The sequence below is a fragment of the Zea mays genome, chromosome 10, assembly GCF_902167145.1.
Source record: "Zea mays cultivar B73 chromosome 10, Zm-B73-REFERENCE-NAM-5.0, whole genome shotgun sequence".
Lineage (NCBI taxonomy): Eukaryota > Viridiplantae > Streptophyta > Magnoliopsida > Poales > Poaceae > Zea > Zea mays.
The window spans coordinates 115,710,270-115,721,376 of NC_050105.1; the positions used below are offsets into that span (position 1 = coordinate 115,710,270).

The 11,107-nt window shown below is 46.9% G+C and overlaps 1 protein-coding gene across 1 annotated transcript; it reads right to left on the reverse strand.

Annotated features, from left to right (window-relative positions):
- Window positions 1-5,986: 5,986 nt before the first annotated feature.
- Window positions 5,987-7,573, reverse strand: LOC103641612 (desiccation-related protein PCC13-62). Its single transcript, XM_008664955.2, has 3 exons — window positions 7,056-7,573; window positions 6,748-6,973; window positions 5,987-6,571 (listed from the first exon to the last, which is right to left on the reverse strand). Exons 1-3 carry the CDS (start codon window positions 7,415-7,417, stop codon window positions 6,200-6,202), a joined length of 960 nt encoding a protein of 319 aa, XP_008663177.1. The 5' UTR covers window positions 7,418-7,573; the 3' UTR covers window positions 5,987-6,199.
- Between the last annotated feature and the right edge of the window lie 3,534 nt (window positions 7,574-11,107).

Here is an 11,107-nt window from a genome sequence, read left to right on the forward strand (position 1 = left end):
TGAATACATTAAGTTGATATAATATGAAAGTGATGTTATTCATTTATAATTTATTTGTCTTTGATGCTTCATATTTCGTACTACTTTATATAATCTATTAGAGTTCGATCACGAAAATTTAACCTTCGTAATTGTATCGTCTTTAACCTTCGTCCGAAGTTCATTAATCCTTAAAGGAATAATGCTTCATTGGACGAAGGGCATTAACATTTAACATTTTATGTTGCCTTGTTCTTAATTCATAGCATTTGAGAACGAGTCCCCAACAACACCCATTGGGATCAGCTCTGGCTGGATTACACCCATTAGGATCAGCATCATCAAGGTCACACCCATTGGGGTCAGCATCAGCCGGGTCACACCCATTGGGATCATCAACAGTAAAAATCTCCACTGGCACTTCCTCGGCAGCAGGAGCAGAAGGGCCGGCATCCTGATTCAAGCATGACACTCACCGAAGCCGTCTCTTTTTCTTCCCCTCAGCAGGAGAAGTTGGATGACTGGCCAAACGAGGACGTTTCGGACGAGTGTTATCAGATCTTTAAATGTCCAAGGTCTTTCCAGGCTCTGGGATAGGTGCTACAGCTAGTGTTTCAGCAGGGACCGAATAAGAGGAATCCTCAGCCAACATGTCCAGCATAGCACTTATTTCTGCGTCGCTCGGGTTTATAGGCATCTCAAAATAAACCTGCCTCTCGTCATTGGGGATTTCATCAAGCGAAACAACCAAAGCTTCAACCTCTTCGGGAGAGGGTCGCACTCTAAGGCCCAAATCACTGTCACCAGCAGGAGGATTTGACACAAAACTGATGAAAGTCTTGGAAGGAGGCATATTCCAGGCTAAATACGCAACATGAGCACCGATATTCGACACCTTGCCTCTAAGAATCATCTCAAGCCGGCTTACCAGATCCACAGCAGGAATCCTTCTGTTGGTAACCCGGGTCGAGTCAGTGATGCCACGATACAGATAAGCTGGGTACGCTCTGTCCTTCAATGGCTGAATGTTCTTAAAAACAAAATCGGCGACCACAGCTTCAGCAGTCAGACCTTTCTCCTTCAACAAGCCAACCTCGGCAAGCAGAACCCTGGCCTCGGCTATCTCCAAGTCTGTGGGGGATTCAGTCCAACTTGGAGCGCGAACATTCGGCTGTGTCCCCGACCGAGGGGGTAGAGAATTGCCGTGATTCTCTACAATAAACCATTCCAGGCGCCATCCTTTGATGCTGTCCTTGAGTGGGATGTCGAGGTACTCTGTCTTCCTCCCACGACGCATCTCTAAACTCACACCACCCACGAGCTGGTGCTGCCCCCTGGCCATCACAGGCCGACAGTGATACAAGTATTTCCACAAGCCAAAATGTGGCAGAATACCAAGGTAGGCTTCACACAAATGAACAAAAACAGAAACTTGCAGAATAAAATTGGGATTCAGATGGGTTAGATTCAGATGGTAGAAATCAAGGAGACCGCGGAAGAAAGGAGAAATAGGAAGAGCAAGGCCGCAGATGAGAAAAGGAATATAAATAACGGACTCGTGGGTGTCCTCCGTCGGGACAGTGACCCCACTGCAGATCCGCCAAGAACAAAGTTCTTTCGGAGGAAGAACTCCGACGGAGACAAGGTGAAGAAGGTCAGACTCAGAAACAACAGACATGTGGTTACCTGCGAAAGGCAACTGGCTGTTGGGATCAATGGGAGGAACAGTCGCGCAGATGAACTCTGATTCTTCCACTTGGGCGCCAGCTCAATATCGCTGGCGAACTGAGCGGAAGCAGGATTACAAGGAAGCAGAGAAGGTCTGGATGCAGAAAAGTAGGGCTAGGGCTCAGAATGCAGAAGCATGCGACGACGCGGTACAAATGGGGTTTTCTCGGGCCAGATGTCATTTCTAAAAGTGCCCAGTCATCACTCGGTCGTTGTTTCCATAAACGCCGATGTGGCCCAATACAACTCAGCTGTTATTTCTAAAACGCTGATGTGCCAAGTCATCACTCGGCTGTTATTTCCAAAACGGCCGACGTGGCCCAATATAACTCAGCTGTTATTTCTAAAACGCTGACGTTACCAGTCTTCACTCAGTCGTTATCTCTAGAACACCGACGTGGCCCGTTATCACTCGGCTGTTATTTCTAAAACACCGACGTCATAAGTAATCACTCGGCTGTTATTTCTAAAACGACGACGTGGCTCAAAAGGACTCGGTTGTTACCTCTAAAATGCTGGCGCCGCAAAAAAGAACCACTCGGTTACCACCTCTGAAAATACTAACAGTAAATCAGCCGTTTTTTCTCTACAAATATGTAGGCAAATCTAAAATACGACTCGACGATTCCAAGTCGTTACTCAAGAATTACATCCAAGAACAACGGCTACATTAAGCATAAACACGGTCGACCGATCGACTGGAAAAGGAGCGATGGGAAAGCAAAGAAACGCACGCAGAATGGGATGAAATCTTCTTCATTATAAAGGAAGGGGAAGTATTACCAAACTTAAAAACCAACTCATTATGAGTTGGTCTTCTTCCCACTGTTCGATACACTACACTACTACATTACATTTCACTACACTATACTACTAACTACTACTACATTATTTCACTAATATTACTTTAATCTATACTAACATTTAAAACCAGTGGCGCCTAGCCACTGGCCCTGTTGCTGCCCTTGCTGCCGTCCTTGCCGTCACCGTTGCCGCCCTTGCCACCACCTTTGCCGCCGTTGCCATCGCCGTCGCCTCTGTCGTCGTCGTCGCCCTCGCCATCGCCGTCACCGCCGCCCTCCTCGGACGAGTCCGAGGAGTCCTCCTCGTCTGAGGAGACCTCCGACTCATCCGAGCCCTCGAGCCCGGCGTGCTCGACGGCTCGGATGTAGGTCCACACCTCTGTGGCGATCCCCTGTGAGTCGTCTGAATCATCAGACAACGCCGGGGGAGAGGCATGGACCGGCGAACCCTCTGACTCGAAGGAGAACTCCTCCTCTGAGTACTCGGAATCGCCGAAGTCCTCCGAGGGAGGAGTCGGCTCGCGCTTCCGCTTATCGCCGGAATGGTGGGAGGAACTCTCACCTTTCTTGCTATTGCCCATGGTGAAGTAGAAGAGAAAAGAAGAGAGTAAGCAACAAGCGGCAGTAAGATGTGTGAAGATGCCGAAAAAGCAAGCACACTATTTATAGAAGAAGAAGGCAATCACTCACATCCTACCACGGCCACTGAACAGTCGCAAAAATTCAATATGCAATTCAAACCGTCTGGAAACACGTCAGGCGGCTTGCGCCGTTCCACATAACACGACACCCATTGGGACTCCAGTCAACTGCTTGTACAATATGATTACACCCGCGGTCACATCAAGTTACTACTCAGGAGCAGTTCGCTAAACGCTCAGCGCACCAAGCCGTCCCTTGCCTACACCCATTGGGGGGACGTCTAGGAATTTTCAATATATTTTCCTAAGCAGTCACATCCATACAGTATACGCAATGAATACCTCAAAACAGAAGGAAGATATCAACAGAGATCAGAGGAAAGCCAAATATAACTGATGAGGTACAAGTCTAATCAACAGAAGCATTGAAGCACGAAGTGATATGAAGACTAGCCAAAGGCCATCTACCGAACGTCCAATCTGTTGCATACCAAATAAATTTCAAACCTAACAAGATATGGGCAGATCGCGTGCTCGATCTCAAAGGCAAAACTGCATGCTGGACCTAGGATCTTGTTAGGTTGGGTACTCAAAGCTCGGGGGCTACACCCATTGGGTGCACCTTCGGTGCACCCAATGAATTTTGAACTCTAAAGAGTGAAATGCCGACCTCCAAAGCATAAACCCGAGATAGAACACCGATTTTTGAGGAATAATAGCAGAAGAAGACAATAGAAGATCGTTTTTATCGGGTCACTCAGAGTTCAGAAGCAGTGGCTCGACAACTTATTTTCAAGGCATTCCTTATCAAAATAAAAAACTGCAAGCTAGACCTAGGATCTTTGGGCCGGTTATTTCAAAATCGACACAAAGATTGGGGGCTTGTGGGGGACGGATATCCCCCGGGTCCACCGGAAGGATAAAAGACCTCACGAAAGGCCCGTGGGCCCAATAATTCACAAGGTCATCCCTTCGTGGGCCTGGGGAGGAATGTCTAGTGAAGCGATTTGACACAAGACCGGATCGACGCAAGCCCAGATGGCCCGATGAATTTGAGCAATGATCGCAACAGTGATCCGACCTTCCCGTGCAGTGCCCTCATACATCGAAACTGAATAAGGGATAGGTCGGCGGAATTATAGGAAGATAGGCTCAGTCGGTTCACTATTACTTAGGCGCACATTGTTATCATATCCACATGTAATGCCCCACGGTCGAGTATATAAGGCCTAGGGGGCACCCCCTCGAAAGCATCTCATTACGTAGCCATCCACCCGGTTCTCTAACATCCTCGACACTAGAGAGCCTCTTTGTAATCCACCACATAAAGTACTCACGCCAGGACGTAGGGTGTTACGCATCTCAAAGCGGCCCGAACCTGTACAAAACTGTCCACTGTCTCTCGTGCATCCAGCAGGAACCATCGAGCTACAGTCGATAACACTGTCCTACTCCAAAAAAGCACCTTGTGGGGCAACCCCGGGTGCGCGGTCAGACCCAAAACACCGACATTGGCTGCTTCAACCATTGCAAGTGCCTAAGGGGGCCTGACAAGATCTAACCATGGATTTCATCGAGGGTCTCCCAACCTCTGATGGCAGTAACTCTATTCTAGTGGTCGTTGATCGGTTCACCAATTATGCACACTTCATTCTATTGAAGCACCCCTGTACATCCCAGTTAGTGGCTAAAGCATTCTTGGATCACGTGATTAAGCTACATGGTTTTCCTAAAACTATTGTCTCGGACCGTGATCGAATCTCCACTAGCATTTTCTAGAAAAAATTGTTTGCTCTCTTTGGAACATGACTTTTGCACAACATCGCCTATCGCCCTCAAACAGATGGCCGGTCGGAGAGGTGAATCAATGCATTGAGATGTTTTTACGCTGCATAGTTCATGACTCTCCTAAATCATGGAAGAAGTGGCTCTCCTAAGCTCACATCTGGTATAACAGTACCTTTCACACTGTCCTGGGTTGTTCCCCTTTCAAGGCTCTCTATAGATATGATCCTGTCCTAGGCTTGCTTATTCATGTTTTCCCAAGTTCTTCCTATGAAGAAGCAGTTTGGCTCCAAGAGAGGGACACTCATCTGCAGCTCCTCAAAGACAACCTAACTAAGGCACAAAACTGTATGAAAATATATGCTGACCGTCACTGTACAGACAGACAATTACAGGTGGGTGAACATGTATTACTCAAACTTCAGCCATACACTCAACAATTTGTCATCAGTCCACCTTTCCCCAAGTTGGCATATAAATATTTTGGTCCATTCTCACATATTATAATAAACCAAGTGTAAATTAATTCTTTGGGGTCGTAAAAGAATTCAAACAAAACTGTTGTCAGCTACAAAGTTGAATATCTTTTTATGTTCTACAACTTTTATTTTAGTAGTTTTTCCATTCGAGGTGGTTTTGCAAAATTTGCATTCTAGTTTCGACAAATTTAAATGCAATTTTGAGAGTCCAAACTATTTCAAATAAAAAAAGTTATCATCTACAAAGTTTCATAACTTTTAGAGATCTACAACTTTTATTTTGGTGGTTTTTTATACGAGGTCATTTGAAAAACTCAAAAAATCAATTTCAAATGATTTATACTAGCGATTCCTTAAGAAAACCGCCAGTACAAATATAATTTATACTGTCAGTTTTCTTAAGAAAACCACTAGTGGAAATGCATGATTTGCACTGACGGTTGCAAAAGTGTTTCCACTCACAATTCTTAAGTTGCACCGGCCATTTTATTTTCACTTACGTTCCATAACAAAACCGCTTGTATAAATTAGATCTCACCATAGTCATAGAGCTCTTTTGTACTAGTGTACCTTTGCTTACAGTGCATCAACTCTTTATTTAGTGCTTTATTTCCACCAACATTCATTTATATCATCCAGTTTACACACTCACCACAACTACATGCGTCAAAGTCGCCAACATACAAACACGTAAAGTACTAGTACTAGTCTACAGCCTGTGCCGTGCAGCTGGGACAACTTTACCCCCGTGCTGGTCAGCGCACGGTCGCTACACGCCCATGCGCTACGCGAGGAGCCCCCTGGCGATGCGGCCGTCGGCGCCCTGGGGAAAGAACCCGCCGTGCTGAGCGGGGTTGCCGGTGCCGTAGACGATGCCGAGGATCTCCTCGGGCGTGCGGTCGTAGGCGAGCGAAAGATGGTCACCGGCGATGACGTTCCCCACGGTGAGCCCCTCGGGCCCCAGCTCGGCCGCCACCACCAGGCCCTCGTCCTTGACGCCCCTCCTCCCCAGCGAGTTCCTGAGGTCCGAGATGTGCGCCGTGACCTCCGCCACCCCGACGGCGTAGCCCGCCACACGCGCCATCCCGCGCTCGTACAGCAGCGTCCGGATCACCGCGTCCTGCGCTGACTCCACCGCCAGCAGCCCCGCCAGCAGCTGCGCACGCACATATACATATCATTAGGCAACACAACAGCACGTCAGCCGGGGACATGCACAGGACATGACTTGTACGCATGACGCACGCACATGCCGTTCCGTGCGTTGGCCGATGGCTAGGTGGTGGCGAGTAGAGTGTTCATGCGATGCACGCGCGTATGCACTTCAACTACCTTTCTGGCCTGAGGGGTGAAGAGCCTGGGGTTGGCGCCGACGTAGCCGGTGAGGCCGACGTAGGGGATGATGTAGGAGGCGACGAGGAAGTTGACGCTGTTCTCGTAGGGGTTGAAGGGCGGGTCCAGCGTCGCGTTCAGCGCCTGCTCGATGATCTTGCCGAAGTTGGCCGCGCTGATGTCCAGCAACGGCCGCGGGAAGCCCCTCACCGTCTGCTTGATTGCCCTGCAAGCAAGCACGCCGGCGCCGGCCGGGTCACATTATTGATAATTTGTAGTGTCCAGCTATGTGTTCGAGTTATTATTACCTGAGGTGCCCGACTTCTTGGTAGCAGAACTGGGTGGCGACGTCGCGGATGAACGGGGTGAGGGAGGCGGACTGGCCGCCGATGGAGGGCGGCCCGCCGCCGGTGAGGTTGGCGTCGATGGCGTCGAGGCCGTACCCCAGAGCGGCCCAGCAGAAGAACTCCGTCTCCAGGTACTCCAGGTTCAGCGGGAACTCCAGCAGGTCCACGTCCGACTGCGGCAGCAGCGACCCGGGGCCGCCGAAGAAGCCGCGGTACGGCGGCCGCGCCCACTCGTTGTCCATGTCCTGCGCGCGCGCAAAGGCGCCGCACAGGCAAACCACCACCGCGGCGACCACGGCGACGGACGGCGCCGGTGCACCCATCGATCGACGGCGGGCGGCTAGCTACGACGATCGCTCAAAGAGCCAGCGGGGACTAGTAGCTAGAATCGGGCAACGAACACGTCAAGATACCGATGCGATCGATTCCTCAGCTGCAAGTTTGACTTGTGCGTGTGTGCAGTTAGTTATATTGCTCCCGGGACGGGAGGATCGGTGCAAGGATTTATAGGCGGCGCGAGCGTGCGTGTTGGCGCGCGGGCTGGCGGCGCGACAGTGGCCGATGACGGGGACGGGTAGACGTGGTGCGCCAAGGGCGTGGCGCGCGGAGGAGCAAGAGTACGTCTAGTGTTGTTTAAACGCTGACGGTCGATTCGTTTTCTTGCCTGAGTTCGAATGGTTGCTTCACCTCTACATCGAAGCCAGCCAGCGACGACGCTAGCTCGGCCGTCGTGCATATGAGACTGATTAAGTGATGCTTTTTTAGTGAGTTCACAATTACGACTTGCGAGACAGACAGACAGTGATCGTTGGCTCGTTGCCTCGTTGGAAGGCAGCAAAGATTATCCTTGTTGGTACGGTGGCATGTGTGGATATATGCAAATGACGAGAACTCAGCAAGTTAATCATGCGTCATGCGCTCATCAAAAAGAAGGGTAGGGAGAGTGTATAGAAACAAAAGTATGATTTACTCCTTGTATGAAAAAAAATCGGTTGTGGGGCCTAATCACATATTTTTTATATTTTATATTCTATACCAATCATAATATAGATATTTATAATATAGATATTTATATGGAAAAATAGAAAACAAACAAAACCGGTCTATATCGGGCCTAGCCTTCATGTCGCACATAAGGCATAAACATGGCACGGAGTCGAGCTAAACTATACTGGGCCATGAGCCGCCCAACAGATCAGCCTAGTTGAACATGTATACCTGTACACCAGTGATATGTTCGTACAGGCAGGAAGCAGCTCAATCAATATGATGGTCCATGCAAATAGGACTACTAGGTGTGAGAGCACAGAAGAGCTATCGGGCCATCGATTGAGATACATGAGTTTTCGATTTGGTAAATTTGGGATTAGTTAGGTTTGATTTGAGATTGTAGTTGTTTGATTGAGGAGAGGAGGGGTGTCAACGCAGACACCCGTCATAGCGCCATCACTCGTCACGCATACGGTGCCTAAAGTCACGAGGACACGAGCAGAACCCTCGACGCTATCGTCCTTGTAAGCCACTCAAAACTTTCAGATGCTTATTGTAAAGGTTTGGAATTTGAACAACTACCCTATTTAAACAAGGTCTACCTATGCAACATATAGAAATCGTAGCGATGCAGAGATATTTAACTATTAATTTATACAAGTATAGGTAGTTCAATCATTTACTACATAAATAATTTTGCAAGATGCTGATCATGTATTACTGGAGGCACGCATAATAGGTGTTACCTCCGTTAATGGGCAGCTAGCGGCTGTCTTTCTTAGGGCATGTATAATGGAGAGACACCAAAACGGTTCTCCAAACACAAGAGATAACTAAGAGACACTATTGTACAATAGAGTGTATATAAATATAGTCTATTAATAAATATAACTGGTCCAACATGCCAAAGTGCTTCGGGCTTCATTTGTAGACCTCTTTGGAAAAGAGGTCTGGCGTACCACCAATGCGCCGGGCCTCATCTGCGCTCCTGCAGCGTTCTCTAGTAAAGTGGATCGGTGCACCACCGAATTGGTCCGGTGCACTAGGCTACTCAAGCCTCATGCAGACGCCTCTGGGAATAAGGTCTGGTGCGCCACCGGACTGGTTTGGTGTGCCCTAGAATAGCTGAAGTTTGACACTTTTCTCCATATCTTCTTCGAATCAATTTGACTAATCTTTAGAACCTTCTTATGGCTTAGACAAACTTATTTAGAGCATGTACAACCGGTCTAAGTCATAAATTCTCACCTTTTTCTTGTCTCCAACTCAAATTCCTGTTCTAGGCTCAAACTCAGCTCCAAATGCACCTTTTCTGAAATCTCTCAATCCAAAGCTTCTAAGGTGCTCAAAAACATTCTTAAGGATAGTTAGAACTTATCCAAATTTGTGAACTAGTCATACCTCAACTCATCCAAGTTTTGCCCTACTTTGCCTTTGCTGAAGCTACAAGTTGAGTTAATCTCCACAAATTGACACTAATGAACATGCAAGTGCACACTCAGCAAAATAGTTAGCACTCAGGGTTGTGCTGATCATTGATCACCAAAGCCAACTTAGCAATGGTGTATAACACATTTCCCTTTCAGTCATCATCATTGTCGTCGTCATCATCGCCATACACCCCTCATCATCATCATCATCATCATATAATCATCATCGTTGTCATCGTCGTCGTCGTCATCGTCGAAATCATTGTCATCAATGTCATCATCACCATCATCGTCGTCGTAGTCCTCGTCATAATCAACATTGTTGTCATCACCATCCACCCCTGCAAGCAACCCATCGTGTGACTCCCTATCCATGTCGTATCCATTTCTGCAAGTAAGGTTTTTGGTTCAGCTGTAGATTCTAAAAATCTGATTCTAGATGCGAGGAAGCTGTTGTGAGTTGATGGCTATGGGAAAAATAAAAACTCTTTGGTTGAAATAGCTATCAACTATAGATTTTGTAAGAGTATGATGACTTGGTAACATGGGAGGGGCACCGCCCTATGTTCTCTCAAATGAGCTTATTCGATAGCATGCCATCCTCAATAAAAGGGGTGATATGCCATGTCGCAGGGCCATATGCCCACAACGCTAGGCCCAAGCATTATGGTTGTAATCATGCCTAGTCCAACATATACATGGCAACCTACATGAATAGTGTGTATGGCCTTAACAATGACTGGGACGATAGGTGTTACATCATTGTCTTCCATGGGTATGTAACATTGCAGTCATTGAACATAAAAGTGGGGACTAGGGAGGTGTTGAAGGAGGCAAAATCAGATGTGTATGGGCAACGTGGATGTTGGGCGATGAGCAACGTTGAAATATGTACGGTGGTTTAGGGATGGCTAAGCCATGTCGCCAACGTTCAGAATCGGTTTTAGGAGGCAGTGGTCACTCTAGTCATAGTTGGGAGGTAATGTTGAGTGAGTGTCAATTGACGAGTCAAGTAGGGGCCTCCAAGTAGAAAATAAAATGATTCAATCCTATAAATAGTGGTGATTGGGGTAATATTTTCGAAAATCTGTTTGGTAGGAATCTAGAAGATATGGAATAAAAGGATATTTTAGATTGAACTAGCGGAATTTGTAGATTTTCAAGAATTGATTTAGCTCATGTACCCTTTTGGTCGGGATTCCATATTTTTTACAGTGACTCTAGCTCAGAAAACTGAACCAAACAGACCCTTAAACTACACCCTCCTGTCACTGTACTACACCCTCCAGTATAGATAGGATACTATCTTTTCATATGTTAACCGTTTGTAATCTTGTATTAAATAATTTAGCCACCAAACAAATTCAAATATAAAAATTCCAACTATAAACTTCTAAATTGTCAAGCACTATAACTTTTGGAATAGGACATGTCTCCACATGAGATTGTTCAAAAATGTTGAATCTCAATGAAAACAATTTGAGACTCTAAACAAATTAAAATTAAAAACTTATCAACAATAATCTTGTAATTTAGATCTATTACTACAACTTTGGTATTAATTAAGCATGTGAATATTTAATATCTTTTAAA